This window comes from Protopterus annectens, chromosome 4.part0 (assembly GCF_019279795.1).
Source record: "Protopterus annectens isolate FY-2018-M chromosome 4.part0, PAN1.0, whole genome shotgun sequence".
NCBI lineage: Eukaryota > Metazoa > Chordata > Ceratodontiformes > Protopteridae > Protopterus > Protopterus annectens.
Genome location: NC_056733.1, coordinates 1492468805 through 1492486746, shown reverse-complemented (window position 1 = coordinate 1492486746; position 17942 = coordinate 1492468805). Strand labels below are relative to the sequence as shown.

The 17942-nt window shown below is 44.9% G+C and overlaps 1 protein-coding gene across 1 annotated transcript in view; it reads left to right on the top strand.

The window, feature by feature from the left end:
• Nucleotides 1-17942, top strand: part of NIPAL4 (NIPA like domain containing 4) — a 250649-nt gene that overhangs the window by 158602 nt on the left and 74105 nt on the right. Inside the window, exon 4 of the mRNA XM_044069333.1 lies at nt 11639-11729. Coding sequence (XP_043925268.1) covers nt 11639-11729 — 91 coding nt within the window. The remainder of the gene's footprint in view (nt 1-11638; nt 11730-17942) is intronic.

Below are 17942 nucleotides of genomic sequence, written 5' to 3'. Positions count from 1 at the left end.
GCTTCATCCATCAACTAAGCCTGGTGCCTTTTTTTGAGTTGGTAACTTCAGTACAGTATCTATAGTGACAGACTCATTTTGTCTCATTTGACTACATTTGGCAAAGAGGATGTAGGATTTACAAACCCTGTTGTACGAGGAGCCATTTAATCCGTTCACAGAAACAGCCTCAGAATTAACACTTTATTTTTTTTCTAAATTAATATTAGAATTTTGTCTTGGCCAGAATGTTCATCTCTTCATTCCCCAACCCTAAAAATGAGGAGGGAGCATAGACTTTTGAGTCCACACACTGTGGTACTATTTGAAAATAACCAAGGCCATAAGATGTTAGGTGTTTTTGCCCTACACTCAGTGTAAGGAGGATAAACCAGTAAATAAGCAAACCCTCTCCAAGTGGCTGCCTCTGCAGTGATTTGGTATGAAAAACTCAGATTTCTGTAGGAAACCTTTGGAGCATGCTCCACTAAGGCAGCCTCCACTTCAGAGCCATCTTTAGACATGTCTCAGCCCAGAGCATTTGTGAGGCAGCTAGCTGATAATTGGTCCCTGCCTTTCTGTAGCACTGTAAATTGAATGAGCAGTCCAGAGTCAAAGCAGGGCTAAGTGGATGTTTACAGGGGTTTCTATGAAGGCGCTCCTTGAGGTAGCCAGTCGTTGTGATCCTCCTCATTGTTGAAATGTGGAAGCCTTCCCGATGTACATGTCAGAAGCTCTACTGTAGCAGTGATACAGATGAACACGGGTGGTGTGTCCATGGGGAAAGGAGGTAGGACTAATTACCTTTGTACTAGTTTTATTACCCTTTTTAGTTTTCTTGTTTGAAACTCTATACCATGTAGGCAAGATGTAATGAAGACTCTTGAGTTACATGTCCGAGGTCAGGACTTCATGCATGGAACTGTCTTCCCCAAAACGTTTCACTGATTTTTTTTTTTTTTTTTTTTTTTTTATGTAAATTGCTGGCCCAGACTGTTTAGCTCTTTTAATCAAAATGCATGCTTTACATCCTCAAGTGGGAAGGAGCTCAGCCCATTCCCTAACAATGGCATAGCTCTGGGAGTTGGGCCAGTTGGCAGCCTGCAACTGATTGTGTATGTCAGGAACTCTGCAGCACCAGTAATCCTACATGAACATCTACCACCGTTGGGAGTTCTTAAACTGTATATTTCCCCACAGTTCAATACCCTACCATACTATTTACCTAGATAGTGCCATTCTAGGTTCACAATAACCAACTCTTCTTTGTGTTGCTTCTGTAAAGCATCTCATCCCCCTCCCATCCTTGCCTAACTGGAGTTCATAGCTTTCGAATACATTGCTTCCGCTGTCTGTTTTGTGCTAGATTTAACCAATGCACTATTAAGCATCGGTACGATTTTGCCTTTCATTACTTTGGCCGAAGATTCAATTATATAATGCCGTCGGAACAGCTGATGACAGGAGTATACAAAAAGCGCAAGGAAAACGAAAAGGACAGGCATCCAAGGTCCAAAACTGACTAGGCTTCCGCTAAGCCAGTCGCCAGTTCGCAGGTCCTCAGGTGCTTTCGCAGCCCCTGACGCCTGCTACCTCAGAGCCACAGGCCGCTGACTAAGCAAAATGTCTTGAGAGGGAAATGCTTATGGCCAGAATCCTTATAGAATGGTTGAGTGACCTCTGCTGCCTACTCCTTTTCCTTCATTGCTAACTATGACTGCCTGTTTCACTTTCTGCAGTACTTGCTGGCAGTCCAACCACTCTAGCATAGACTGGACACTACTCGCCTTCCCACCCAAATGCTATTTGGTGTGAGCGCCTGTTGTACACCAATTCCTGTCTAACACAATCTGCAGGTAAGTGAGTTTCTGTAATTCTAAAAGCAATTTTCAGGTCACGTAAGATTTAAGATGTTTGGCTATCCGTGACATAATATGGTAATGCATTCTAAGTTGTCTTGTAATAGAAAGCTGTGCATTGTTCTTATAGTGATCGCCTAAAATAATTATAAGTTCAAAAAGTAATGCTTAATTTGGAGTCCTATTGTTCCTTTGAAATTGAAATAAAATACTTTTTAAAATGCATGTAGATGTCCAGGCTAAACTCCATAAAATTAACCCACTGGTGTTATGAAAGGAATCTGTCTTATGCATATCCAGTCCAAACCAAATTCAGATTACTCTCTCCTTTGTACCTTGGAAGTAAAATCCAACACCTGCTGTATATCAGAGGCTTAGTATTTCTGCATCGGTTGCTGTCGCTTCAGGACTGATATCGGGTCATCAGGGATATAAAAACAGGCAGCCGATGCCATTACACCAGTTTTTCTTGCCGAGGAGCCCGAAGCAGAAGCAGTTTGCACTAGTGATGGTCAGCCACTACCTGAGTTTTTGTTTCTGAAATTGAATCATTTTGAAGTCTTCTAAAGCGAAGTACCCCGTTGAGGATCCTTTTTTTCTTGCTCTAACCAGTGTCATAAAAAGTTAACAATTGGTCTCGCCTGTGGAAAGCATACCACATTGAGATTTCCAGTCTTACTGAGTCACCTGTTTAGGCCCAGACCACGACATACCTCACTGTCAGATATTCATCGTGTTTCACTGTTGCAGTTATTACACTAGGGTTATCCTGCTGGCAGGCTACCCGCAGTCAGCCTGAATTCCAAAGTCTAGGTCTGGCGTTAGTTGCTGTCACCTCCTCCCTGATGTCAGTGCGCCAGGGGTATAAAAGATGCAACAGACGCCATTTTCTTCAGTCTTTCTTGCCACGCGGTGCCCGAAGCAAAAGCAGTTCGCAAGTGCCGGTCGGCCGACTCCTGAGATTTTCAAATACGAATTTCAGATCCGAAGTCTTCATTAAAGCCAAGTACCCCATTGGGCAAACTTTTTTCTTGCTCCAGTCCGATGTCAGAAAAAGTTAACAATTGTATTTCTTGTGGGAAGCAAATACCTCATAAGGATTTTCATTCTTACTGTATTCCTTGCGCAGGCCCTGATCACAACATTGCTAGCTGTCTGTTTTGTGCTAGATTTAACCAATGCACTATTAAGCATCGGTACGATTTTGCCTTTCATTACTTTGGCCGAAGATTCAATTATATAATGCCGTCGGAACAGCTGACGACAGGAGTATACAAAAAGCGCAAGGAAAACGACAGGCATCCGAGGTCCAAAACTGACTAGGCTTCCGCTAAGCCAGTCGCCAGTTTGCAGGTCCTCAGGTGCTTTCGCAGCCCCTGACGCCTGCTACCTCAGAGCCACAGGCCGCTGACTACTCCCACGTGGAGCCAGCTAGGCCTCTGGATACTCTAGGTATTGGACACACTGAAACTATTCCCTCAGATGGGTCCTGAGACGCTGAGCAGGTATCTGCTTCTGATGGTGTTTTTCAGACCTACACAGTTATATGTTAAGCCTACTTCAGCTTCCAAAGCAAAGACTAAAGCAGTTCTAAAGACAAAGAAACAAGTACAGAATTCTCCTGGACAGACTTCATGCAAATGGCCGAAGACCTAATTGCCTTGATCAGGGGTTCCCATCCCCCTCCTGACAAGATGCCTAGGCAAGAGGCAGAATACGAATCTTCAGATCAGGTTTCCATTTCCTCTGACTCTTCTTCTGAACAGGAATACTCTCTTCCTCCTTACGAGGATTCTGATGCTGCTGAATTTATCCCTTCGGCCTCACCGCCTGAGGATTATTCTTTTGGGGAAACTCTGCATACCATGAGGGAGCACTTCCACTGGGAGAGCCAAGACTACTCAGAATCTAAGAAAAGGCTTAGAGATTTTCTTTTACTACCTCAGCACAGGCCTCTGGCTATTCTTCCTGTGTTGGACATTGTAGATGATTTTCAGAGTCCGGACTTTCTCCTGACTCTCTAGCTCCTGCCTCTGTTAAACCAGACAGATACTACAGGGTTCCAGATTCAAATAAATTTCTTTATAAAAACCCTGCTGCTGACCCAAACTATTTCTCAGGGTCCAAAATGGGTCAGGGCTTCTACTGCAAAAAACCCTACCCCCTCTGATAAAGATTCAATGGCACTAGACAGATGGTGAAAAAAGGTTTACACTTCTGCTACTTTGGCTGTGAGGGCTTTAAATTGTCAATTTCATATGCTTAAATATCAGCAATGCTTAATGTCACTGTTAAAGCAGAAAATGTTGTCAAATTCTGATTGTGCAGAAAATAAGGAAATGTGGGATTTATTGCATGCAACTGAACAAGTGGGAAAGCATACATTGCAATGTGGTTTTGATTCTCTGGAGGTCTCTTGCAGGGCTGCAGTTACGGGTTCTGTCATTAGGAGGCATGCTTTGTTAAAGGACAAAATCTGCCTGATAATGTTAAAGCAAAATTATTAGATGCCCCATTACAGCATAATACCATATTTGGTGTTGAAGCAGAGGAGGTGAGGACAAAGCGAAATCTATGCAAACAGTAAAGGATTTCTTACAGGTACAGCCACCCAGATTTAGCAGGAACTGGCCTACAAAGAATTGGTCCTTTCCAGTGTCAGGCCACAAAGAGGCAGCTACAGATGCCCCAGAGGCAGATCCCAGCCCCAGGGCACATACAGGCCTAAACAGTGGGGCGCTTCTACCTCTAAAAGCAGAGAAGACAAATCACAGCCATACAGGAAACAGTCCTAATGACTTTCCTCTGCCAGCACCAAGCACTTATCTTTTGGCAGCCCCCTTAGGGGGAAAACTAGCACTTTTTTCCTCACAATTGGCACATGATCACCCAGGACAAATGGGTCCTGAATATAGTGTCCCAGGGCTACAGGTTCCACTTTCACACCCTGCCAAGGGCAAAAGGTATGCCAGACCTGCCACACAGTCAATGGGCAGAGGCACAAAAAACATCCCTCTTAGGAGGGCCATTCAGCAAGTACCACAGCAAGAGCAGGACAAGGATTTTACTCAAAGACTTTTCTTGGTACCCGGAAAAGACAAAGCTTGGAGACCAATACTGGACCGGTCTATTCTAAACACATTTCTGGACGTTCCAAAATTCAAAATGTTGATTCTGCAGCAGCTCCTGCCCATGCTGGGCAAGAAGGCTTGGCTGGTAACTTTGGACCCAAGAGACATACCTGCATATTCCAATCAGACAATCTTACATAAAATACCTCAGATTCATAGCTGGCTCAATGCACTACCAATTCTCTGCACTGCCCTTTGCCGTATCTACTGTGCCCAGGGTCTTCACAAAATGCCTGGCACCAGTAATTGTGTTTTGCAGACAGAGGAATTCAAATATATCCCTACTTGGACAATTGCCTTCAAGCAGAGAACAAAAGCACCTGGTGTTTGTAAAAAGATTACTAATTTGCCTAGGGTACACAGTAAACAAAAATAAATCAAAACTAGTATCCTCTCAAGAGACAATATTCCAGGGTGCAAGCTTAAATACAACTGCCCAGATGGCTTATCTCACACCAGACAAGCAAAGGCAGCTGACTTCTTACTTCAAAGTATTGGCAACAAAGACCCACCCAGTTATCTGCAAGAAAAATTCTGCAGGCTTTGGGCTTCATGGAATCCTGCATTCTGCTAATTCTGTATGCCAGACTGCATATGAGGAAACTACAATGGTACCTAAAAAGTGTTGACTCAACATTGTCACAGCCTGGAAACATTAATTACCCTCATTCCTTGCCTGCAACAGGAGTTTTGATGGTGGATGAAGGCTTGTCACCACAACAAGGGACAGCCATTCGCCCTACCCACAGCCAGGCAGTCGATAAGATGCATCAGGTTATGCCTGGCGGGCCCACATGGCAGGAAATTGTATTCAGGGCACATGGCCCACAAGCCAAAGGCATCTTCAAATCGATCAAAAAGAGATGCTAGCTGTTCAGAATGCCCTGAGAGCTTTCAAAGATCCAGGACAACTACTGATAAGGACGGACAATACTACAGTCATGTGGTACATAAACAAGGAGGTACACATTCCTACTCCCTCTGCAGACAAGCCATGACTTTGTGGGACACAGCATTGACTTATCAAGTACACCTGCAAGCACAATTCCTGCCAGGAAAGAAAAATACGCTGGCAGACAAACTAAGCAGAAACCTCGCAGATCCCCACGAGTGGAAACTGGATCTACAAGTTTTCAGCATGATAATAAAGAAATGGGGATGCCCAGACATCTATTTGCCTCCCCTCACAACTACCAACTACAGAGATTCTGCACAAGGACTTATCACAAGCAAGCATGGGAAGTGGATGCTCTATCATTCAGCTGGAAAACCCTAACAGTGTATGCCTTTCCTCCTCTGCCTCTCCTCCCCAAGGTACTCCTAAAGGTCAGACAAGAGAAGCCAAAAATGATTCTGATTGCTCCAGAATGGCCCCTCCAGCACTGGTATCCAATCCTAAAGAGCTTGTCTGGACATTGCCTCTAATTTCTCATTTACAGACCCAGCAAAACAATCAGATTTTGCACAGCCAACTCAGAACCCTAAATCTGACAGCATGGTAGATAATGTAGCCATTCAGAACCCATTCAGAACACACCTCTCTCTAGAGCAGTGATGGATGTTATTTTGGAGGCCAGGAGGCCCTGTACCAGAAAATCTTATGCAGAAAAATGGAAAAGATTCTGTGCTTGGAACCAGGCACAAGGAATTGACACGTTTGTACAAATATTCCTCAGATTTTACAATATCTGAGATGCTGGACAAAGGCCTATCCTTTACATCAATTAAAATCCATGATCTGCTGTTTCAGCTCATTACAATACGGAACCACCAATATTTTCATATCCGTTGCTAAGACAGTACCTCAGAAGGGCCAAAAACATAAGACCTCCAAGGAGAGCACCAATGCCTGCATGGGATCTCAATTATGTCTTGGAAAAACTCTCACTGCCACCTTTTGAGCCAGCCAAAACTCACTGCCACCTTTTGAGCCAGCCAATACAGCTGAAATAAAGTTCTTATCTTGGAAAACAGCTCTGCTCCTAGCAATAACCTCCGCAAGACGAGTCTGAGTTACAGGCACTCATGGCTGTGGAACCTTTTATCATTTTCCATCCAGAGAGGGTTTCTCAGAGGATGAACCAGACATTTATGCCTAAGGTAATGTCCAGTGTAGCCCTTAACCAAACCATTCATTTGCCTACTTTTTATCCAAACCCACAGAATAAGGGTGAGAGACTCCTGCATTCTTTGGACATGCACAGACAGCTACGCTTCTACTTTGACAGAACTAAGGCTTTCAGAAAGACTGAGCACCTCTTGGTAGCATATGCTGCAGGATCACAAGGAAAGGCCATCTGCAAGCAGACCATTTCAAAATGGATAGGCCACTGCATTCATTTCTGCTATTCACAACATGGCAAATCAGTGCCTAAGGGCATTAGGCCACATTCAACCAGAGCAGCAGCCATTTCAACAGCCTTCCTCAGAGGAGTACCAACCAAAGACATTTTAGAGGCTACAACTTGGAATTCAGTGACACTTATCAAGCACTACCACTTACCTCTCTACTCTAAATACAAAGCAGGCTTTGCCACTCCAGTTCTGCAGGGCCTTATAGCCTCTCCTAATCCTATTTAGACCCAGCCACCCAACCTCAGCTTTGGGATTCAACCCATGTAATGACTGCAATAGTGAAACACTATGAACATAGTACAGTTGTGTACATACCGTAAATGTAGAAGTTGGAGTGTATTCACTATTGCAGTCCAGGTTACCCACCCACCATCCCCCTTTTCTTTGCTGGGACTTATCTGTACTTCTCTATCCTATCCTATACAACCTATGTGGTGTATTTGCTTGTAGATGAAGGAAATATTATTTTTGTGCATGCATTCTTATTGGCATAATTTTCAGCCTTCCAATCTGGGGGCACCTGACATCTGGGGCAAGAAAAACCTGAAGAAAATGGTGTCTGTTGCATCTTTTTATACCCCTGGTGCACTGATGTCAGAGAGGAGGCGACAGCAACTGAGGCTGGACCTAGACTTTGGAATTCAGGCCGACCTTTCTCCCCCAAGAAAGTGGAAAACCTGACAGAACATCTGCTTCTGGTCCTTCAACCTACAAAACTGACAGCAAGGCAGTACCTCAGGCTCCTGGGATGCATGGCAGCCACCATCTCCATGCTACCATTAGCAAGACTGCATATGAGAAAGTTACAGTGGTATCTTCAGTCAGTCTGGACACGTCATCCTATGGAGTACAGGGTTCCCCTTCTCCCATGCCTCAAACAGGAAATCCAGAGGTGGCTGGCACAAGTGACCCACAATCCAGGTCTTCCCCTTCCACCAACTTTATCCACACAGGTTATGCACACAGATGCCTCAGACTTGGGCTGGGGAGCAACTCTGGGCCATCAAAAAGTGCAGGGCCTGTGGCCAAAGCCACGCAGACAGAACACATCAATGTTTAAGAGATGAGGGTAATTTGACCCTTTGAGCCTTCCAACCCTACCTCCAGCTAGGTCCATTGAAGATTTTCACAGACCATGCCATGGTCCTGTGGTATTTCAACAAACAGGGAGAGACCAAGTCATACCTACTTTGCAGACTAGCCCTTCTAGTATGGGAACTGGCCACCTCACAGGGAGTGACTGCAGGCAGCTTACATTCCCTCTCTCCAACTCCCAAGCAGACTATCTCAGCAGAACCAACACAAGCCACAAATGGATGCTTCACAGGGATGTCTTCATGGATCTGGTCCACTGGTGGGGTACACCTCAAATAGACTTGTTTGCCTCCTCCATCAACAGACAGTTTCCTGGATTTTGCACCAGGATACCAGACCCACAGGTACTGAAAACAGATGCCTTCTCAATCTCCTGGAAGGGGAAATTTCTATATGCGTCCCCCCCCCCCCCTTTCCCACTCATTCAGAAAGTCCTGCTGAAAATCCAGCAGGACAGATGAAGAATCTTTTTGATGACTCCTTACTGGTCAAGACAGCATTGGTTCCTTCTGCTTCAACCATTGTCCAAGGGCAATCACCACAAGTTACCCCCTCAGAGTGGACCTTGTCACACTGCACAAGGGATCCCAGGTACACCCACAGTGGCAGTTACTGCACCTCACCCTGTGGTTGATAGGGTTCTGATCCCCTTCAGCCACCTTTACATTGAGGACATGTTCAATGTCCTGCAGGTGGCCAGGAAACCCAATACAAGGAAATCCTACCTTTCAAAGTGGAAAATGTGTTCTGTCTGGTGTTATAAAAGACAGTTGGACCCTCTTGCAAGCAAGCCCCCATAGTCCTGTCTTACCTGTGTGAACTACTGCAGACAGGCTTGGCTTATTCTTCCATTAAAGCTCTCTTGTCTGCAATTTCAGCATGCCTTCCTCCTGGATCTCCCTCTAGCATCCAGACTCCCTGCTAAGCTTTTTCTCAAAGGGATACTTCACCTCAGACCCCATAGGAAGCAATCTCCCCCACCATGGGATCTTAACTATGTTTTGGAAAAGCTTACTCTTCCTCCATTTGAGCCAGCAGACAAAGCCTCTCTAAAACATTGTACATGGAAAACTGCCTTGACCTCAGCCAGAAGAGGATACAAGCCCTAATGGCTGTTCCACCTTTCCTAGTTTTCCACCATGACAGGGTTACTGTTAGATCTAACCCTTCCTTCATGCCTAAAGTGGTGAATGACCTGTCCCTTAATCAGGCCATCCATCTACCTACCTTGTTCCCTATCCCACAAGGGGACAGTGAGAGAGTGCTTCACTCCCTGGATGTTCACAGACAACTCAGGTTTTATCTGCACAAAACAAGCCATCAGACAGGCTGACCAGCTTTTTCTCTCTCCACCCCAGAACCCTGGGAAAGGCAGTAACTAAACAGACCCATCTCTGGATTTCCAACACCATCACATTATGCTACCAATACCATGGAAAATCTCTGCAAGGTATTGTTAAAGCACACTCCACCAGGGCTATGGCCTCATCAGGAGCCTTCAAGAGTCTGGATACTTTTACCATTCTCGAAGCAGCTACTTGGTCATCAATACACGTCTTTACCAAGCATTACAAACTTGACCATTTCTAGACCCAGGGTGGGGTTTGCTTCAACAATTCATGGATTCCTGGAGACACTCTCTAGACCACCTCCCCATTCACACTGAGCTTTGGCACTCACCCATATGTGGAATACTGCAACACTGGAATCGAAGGACATAGAAAAGTTGTGTAAAAATCTTACCATAACCATATATGTCCTTCTCTTCCATGTTGCAGTTATCCTTGCCACCCTCCTTCTCCCTTGTTGGGTTGTATTTCCAGTTTGTGGGTGGCACTGGACTGGCATTGCCCTTACTAGAACTGGATCAGACTGGAGCTTTCAGTTCTGAGAGCTGGTGCGTGCAAACCTCACTTTTATGGCCCACATTCCTTGATCCACATCAGACATCGCTCGCACCATATAGGGAATTAAAACTTTTGCATACTAGCTGGACATACGCAAAGCAGGAGTAGTAAACCCAAATGTGGAATACTGCAACGTGGAAGGGAAAAACATCTATGGTTATGTTAAGATCTTACACAACTTCTTTGGCAAGACCCTCATCATGCCTCCCTTCACGTTCTCCTCCTGAAAAGGTGTTCTTTGGTGAAACCCTCAATCTGAATAGTTTAGGAAGATAAAAATTGCAGTGGCTTTTAGAATGAAAAAGGCCAGGGCAGCCAGTAGGGCACATAGCTCTGCATTCCATGAGGGCAGTGCCCCACAGTTCTGCTATATAATTCTCCTCCAACCACCCTACTAAAATACCAGTTAACCCCGACCACAGATGAATGATCTGTTATTGATTCGAAGTTGCATTTTATATTGCAAACGTTTCTTCACAAATTCTTGAAGTTGCCACATTTACTGCAGTCTGCATTAGTGCAAGCTTCCATTCCTGTTGAGGATACAGGGCAAAAGATCTAAAATTTGGTGGACATAAACTGGGCCTTGTGTCCCTTGTGTTGGTACCTAAACAGATCATGAGACCAACTGTTCCTAGCCAGCAGTGTGTAACTATTAGGAAGCAGTTCTAGCCAGAAAATGGGACCCAGGAGGATGGGCAAACAGTTGTATCGACCGTTAGTGACAACCACCTCAAACATCGGTTGCATTCTTCTTGTATAACTGTACCCCCCCCCAACACCAACGGGTCCATCTAGATGATATAGTGACTGGAATAAAAAAAACTCCATTGGGTTTTTATCCATGGGCAAAATGGTAGCTGCAGTGGTCGTCTTACCTCTTTGTCTGCTAACAGCAGACAAACTTGAAAATTGTGTTGGGGTTTTTTTGTTTTGCACATCCCCAGGTTTAAACTTTCTAGTGATGCATGTTTGGACTAGATAAACTATATGGGTAGCTCGCAATAACTGGGGAATCTTTGTAGTACAGTAGTACGATGCAGACCTGTGTGCGAGTGTGCACATGGCAGAAATGTGAAGCATTATGTACCTACTGCAAAAATCCCCTGAAGTAACTTGTGTGGTACATGTTGGTATTTTATGCCAAACTATTCACTCCTTACCTTTTAACTATATTGTAATGTTAAATTTATGAGTAGGCATGTTGGTAGAATGTCTTTATAATATATTTAATGACTCCTGAAGCATGTCAGTCATTTAGAAATGCATATTTTAATGTTTAAACAATGTATTTTTCTTTCTATTTATTCAGTGGGTGGCGGAGAGGTTGCAAACTTTGCTGCCTATGCATTTGCTCCAGCAACTGTCGTCACTCCGCTTGGAGCACTGAGTGTACTTATAAGGTGAGATATAAATATGGTTTCTGTAGGGCATTTAGAGGTAGTTTTCTGTGTGAAGTGCATGTCATCATTTGAGGCAGGTGTATAAAGTTTTTTGCTATTTTTTCCCCTCATTCATGCATGGGTTTTCTTGAAGCTTCCTTTTCACTAGTTGAGGCTGTGGAGAAAATATTACCTGATTAGTACCTGAGGTAATACATTTTTGATGATTGAAGGCCAGTCATGCTCCAGAGTTATTGCAGATTGCTGTACTTCACCATGTTGCAAACAGATGAGACACTCATCTCACTAGATACAGAGGCCTGCAAGAGTTTAGCAGACTAGTAATGCAAAATAAGACTGCCAGATTCAATTAGCCCAGAAAGTATTGCTTGTATTGATATGTCTTTTTTTTTCCCCTTTGTCCTAAAGGTAATATGATGGCCTTCTATTCTCATGTTGCAGTTTTCAAAATATGTGGGACCATCTGTCTGAGGTGACCCAAATGTCTGGCCCATGTAAGAAATTTAGCCTGGCTGCTGTATGGTGTGTGGGACATCAGATGTAGGTACCACAAACCATGGGCCATAAATGTGACATCCGCACACACAGACCTCAGAACTTCTCTGCTGCCAGTCAAATGTTTGCTCACTTGTTCTGTGTGTCAGACGTCTAAACAGATCCTGTTGGGGAACCTTTACTTTTTTTCTTTTGTTCTAGTTGTCGTCATTTGCTTAATTGTTAGCTGATTTCGTCCATGTCATCTAGGAAGGGGAAATGTAAATGTGGACGTCAAATCCTACACAGACCGCCACAACCTCTGATGTTCTTCGTGTTTCTCTGTTGCAGTCATTACATTTGGGTAATCTGCTGCCAGGTTGCCCTCAGTCAGCCTGATAACAAAGTCTTGGGTCCTGCGTTGGTTGCTGTCCCTTCTTCCATGACGTCAGGTCATCAGGGGTATAAAACATGCAGCCGATGCCATTACATCAGTCTTTCTTGCCACACGGTGCCCAAAGCAGAAGCTGTTCGCAAGTGCCGGTCGGCCAACACCTGAAATTTGTTTGAGTTTCAGAACTAAAGTCTTCAACTAAAAGTGAAGTACCCAGTTGGGGAAACTTTTTCTTGCTCCTTACCAATGTCCGTAAAAATTAATTGCATTACTTGTGGGAAGCAAATACCTCCTCTTGTTTTCATTTGTACTGTATTCCTTGCCTAGGCCCTGATCATAATGTACCTTGTCGGTTTTGTGCTAGATTTAATCAACGCACTATTAAACGTCTGTATACTTTTGCTTTTAAATATTTTGGCTCACGATTTAACTATCCGGAAATGACATCGGTTAGCAATCAGACTACCGGAATATCTAAAAAAAGCAAAGAAAAAGAAACAGGCCGTTGAGGTCCAAAACTGACTATGCTTCTCCTAAGCCAGTCGCTAGTTCGCCGGTACTAAGTGAGTCAATTTCACAGCCCCTGATGCCCGCTACTTTTGATTCGCAGGCCTCTACTGAGACCCATTCGGAGTCTGGTATGCCGCGAGATGCTTTAAGTATTGAACCCATGGATGTCTCTACCTTAGATGGGTCTGGAGCTGCTGTGCAGGCACTGGATTCTGAGGGTGTTTGCAGGCCTAAAGGTTTGTATATTAAACCAACGCCATCTTCAAAACTAAGGCCAAAATCTACAAAAAAACAGATGCTTGGGCCACGTGTGCAGGCCCCTATGCCTAAAAAGCAAATTATCAAAATGGCTGAAGATTTAATTACCTTGATCAGGGGTAGCCAACCCCCTCCTGCTAAGAGGCCTAGGCAAGACATTGATTATGAATCTTCTGATCAGGATTCTATTTCTTCTGATTCTTCTACTGAACAGGATTTATCTATTACCTACTTATGAGGACTCTGATGCAGAAGATTCCATTCTTTCTGCTTTTCCCCCTGAGGATTTCTCTTTTGGAGAAACTTTACATACCTTAAGGGAACATTTCCACTGGGAAAGTCAGGAATCTAAAAAGAGACTTGGGGATTTTCTTCTTCCTCAGCATAGGCCTTTGGCTGTTCCTCCTGTTCGACATTGTTGATGTTTTTTCAGAATCTAGTATGGCTCCTGATTCTCTGCCTCCGGCTCCTAGTAAGCCAGACAGAGATACTACAGGGATGTCCTTCAAGGATGCATCTGCAGTCCTAACAAATGGGTTGTCCTGCCTCAGGCAGCCCTTCGGTCGGCCGGGGATTCCAAAGTCTGGGTCTGGCCTCGGCTGATGTCGCACTTCACCCGACGTCATAGCTGCTGTCAATTGGGTATAAAGGCATCAGCCGACGCCATTTTCCTCAGTCTTTCTTGCCGCGTGGCGCCCGAAGCAGAAGCTGTTCGCAAGTGCCGGTCGGTCAGAACCAGAGATTACTACTACCGAAGACTTCTAAAAAGCTAAGTACCCCGTTGGGGACTCTTTCTTGCCTCAGCCGATGTCAGAAAAAGTGAATAACTGTTTAACTTGTGGGAAACAAATACCTCATAAGGATTTCCACTTTTACTGCCTTCCTTGCTTAGGCCCAGACCACGACGTAGCAGCTTGTCTAGCCTGTGCTTCCTTCAACCGACGGACACTTAGACGTCGGTCGGAGTTTGCAGAGGAGTTTTTCGGCTCTGCTTTTGCTTACAACATGCCGTCGGAGACTCCGACTTCTCAATTAGCTAAAAAGCGTAAGGAAAAGGACCGACACTCGCGGTCCGCGGTTTCGGCCGAAACCGCGGTTAAGCCAACCGCGAGTGTCTCTGTTTCGGCTGAAACAGTCCTCTGTTCTTCCTTCGGCCGAAAGCATGCCTCCTACAACCGAGGCCTCATCCAGCATGGCTGAATCTACTACTGAATTTCCACCTGCTCTTGCAGGTTCTCAGGATTTATCAGATACTATTCCCTTAGACGTATCTACTCCTGCACGTGGAGCTGCTAGGCCCCCTGCATCCATGTCAATTAAGGCTTTTTCGAGGGCTAAAGCATCTAAATCTTCTAAGGCCGTGCCTGCTAAAACCCCCTCACACAGGCCTAGCTCTAGTACTCAAATGCTTAGCCTGCAGAGGATCTCATTTCTTTGATCAGGGGATCCCAACCTCACCCTGACAGGGCCTCTCATCCCCCTCCAGAGAAGAGGCCTAGAGCAGAGCCCCCTGAGCCAGTTTCTACAGATTATTCCTCTGATTCAGAAAATTCAAATCCTCCAGAAGGCCCTTATTCTCCATATGAGGACTCTGACGCAGAAGACTCCATTCCTTCTGCCTCTCCTCCTGAGGAATTTTCTTTTGGGGAAACCTTGCATGCTATGAGAGAACAATTTCAATGGCAGGGCCAGGATTTTTCAGATTCTAGGAAAAGGCTTAGGACCTTTTTACATTTGCCACAGCATAGGCCATTCCTCCAGTACTTACAGTTGTGGATGATGCATTTAATGATGCTTGTACTGCCCCTGACTCTCTTCCCCCGGCCCCTGCTAAGCCCGACAGATACTACAGGGTTCCGGACACACATTATCACTTGTATAAGGCTCCTATTGCAGATCCTGAAACTATTTCACAGGGCCCCAAAGCTGTAGCAGCTGCCTCTACCAAAACCCCCCTACCCTCTGAAAGAGAATCTAGGGCATTAGAGAGATGGGGTAAAAAAGTTTATACTTCTGCTACTCTTAGGGCCTTAAACTGTCAATTCCACATGATTCAGTATCAGGAATTTTTGTTAGATCAGCTAACTAAAAAACTGTCCTCTCCTGAACCTGTCCTCTCCTGAACCTTTAGACTGTAAGTCCCTTCAGGATTTGGTACATAACACTCAGCAGGTCAGTAATCATTCCTTAAAATGCGGCTATGATGCACTGGAGGCTTCCTTTAGATCAGCTATGACTGGTACAGTGATCAGAAGGTACAGTGATCAGAAGGCATGCATGGTTAAAAGAGCAATCCTTGCCAGACCACGTAAAGTCAAAGCTCCTAGATGCTCCCATGGAAAAAAACAGTTTGTTTGGCTCCCCTGCACAGCAAGTAAGGTGGAAGAAAAAGCAAAATCTGTCCAAACAGTCAAGGATTTCTTACAGGTCCAGCCTCCGAGGTTTAGTAGGAATTGGCCTTCTAAGAATTGGTCCTTTCCAGACACCACCAGAGCACAGAGAGGCAGAAATAGGTGCCCAAGAGGCAGAGGTCAATCCAGAGGTGCCTACAGGGGATGTCAGTGGCAGCCTAACAACCAGAGAAGTACTGCCACAGATCCAGCCACTACCACTTCCACAGGACAATCAGTGACTTGGCTCTGAAGCCGCCTACCAGGGAACAACTAGAAGCACCCTTAGGCGGAAAGCTAGCCTTATTTTCAGTAAACTGGCATTACATTACAGGAGACAAATGGATTTTACAGACAATAGACGAAGGTTACAGGTTTCACTTCCATACTCTACCAAGGAAGAGAGGAATGCCAAACCTACCTCCAAATCAAATGGCAAACGCTCTAGAACAAATAGACAACTTAAAAAGGATGAGAGCTATAGAAAAGGTACCATCTATGGAACAAGGGCAAGGATTTTACTCCGGACTTTTTTCCTGGTGCCAAGGAAGGAAAATCAATGGAGACCTATTCTAGACCTGTCCGCACTAAACACATACCTCATTGTCCCAAAATTCAAAATGCTGACTCTACAGCAGCTTCTTCCCATGCTGGGCAAGGAGTCTTGGCTGGTAACTCTAGATCTCAAGGAGGCATACCTGCACGTCCCCATACGACCAAATTGCAGAAGATACCTCAGATTTCTTGCAGGATCAGAGCATTATCAATTCTCAGCATTGCCTTTTGGCTTATCTACTGTGCCCAGAGTATTCACGAAATGCCTGGCATCAGTAATTGCTCATTGCAGGCTTCAGGGAATTCAAATTTACCCTTACCTGGACGACTGCCTGTTACAAGCGAACAACAAAAACAAATTAACAAAAGACTTGAAAAGGGTCATTCATCTACTGCAAGCCTTGGGATACACAGTCAATATAAAAAAGTAAAGGCTGTTGCCATCCCAAAGGATAACTTTCTTGGGTGCAGAACTGGACACATCAAATCAAATGGCATCCCTCACAGCAGAAAAACAAAAGCACCTTCCACTCTACTTCATGGCCTTAACAACGCAGAACCAGCTTACAGCAAGGAAAGTCCTGCAAGCCCTGGGTTACATGGCATCCTGCATAATTTTGATCCCACATGCCAGACTGCATATGAGGAAGTTGCAATGGTACCTCAGGAATTTATGGTCTCAGCACAAGCACAGCCTAGAAACCCAAATTCCAATAATTCCATGCCTGAAGCAAGAATTCTGATGGTGGGCTCAGGCCTGTCAATTGAACAAAGGACTGCCCTTCCACAGCCCTCAACCAAGCCAGACTATCACCACAGACGCCTCAGGCCTTGGTTGGGGGGCACACATGCTGGACAAGCGTATACAAGGCTTATGGACTCAAGACCAGCTAAACTTACACATAAACCAAAAAGAGATGCTGGCAGTAAAACTGGCAATTCAGGCATTCAGACCGTTTCTCCAACAGGGACAACGGACAACACCACAGTTATGTGGTATATCAACAAACAGGGAGGCACACATTCATATCCTCTATGCCGGATGGCAATGGATCTCTGGAATGTGGCCCTAAGCCTCAACATACAGCTCAAGGCAATATTTGTGCCAGGGAAAGAAAACATACTAGCAGACATCTTAAGCAGGACTACCACGGATGCCCACGAATGGATGCTGCATCCAGACATCTTCAAATCCATCACAAGGAAATAGGGACTACCAGAAATAGACCTATTCGCATCCACACACCATCACCAATTGAAAAAATTCTGCACAAGGACATACCACCCACTTGCTTGGAAGGTGGACTCCCTATCTTTCAGTTGGGAAAACCTGACAGCATATGCATTCCCACCTCTTCCTTTGATGCACAAGGTGCTATTGAAGATCAAAGAAGACCACCCAAGGATCATCCTGATAGCTCCAGACTGGCCGAGGCAGCACTGGTACCCACTACTGAGGAGTATGTCTCGGGAACTCGCATGGCCACTACCCCAGGTTCCTTTACTGCTAACACAGAACAACTTCAAAACCCTACATCCGAACCTGAAAACACTGCAGCTAGCTGCTTGGAGCATTGCATAAGACAAAATAAACCAGATTTATCTCAAAGGGTTAAAGACATTATCTTGGAA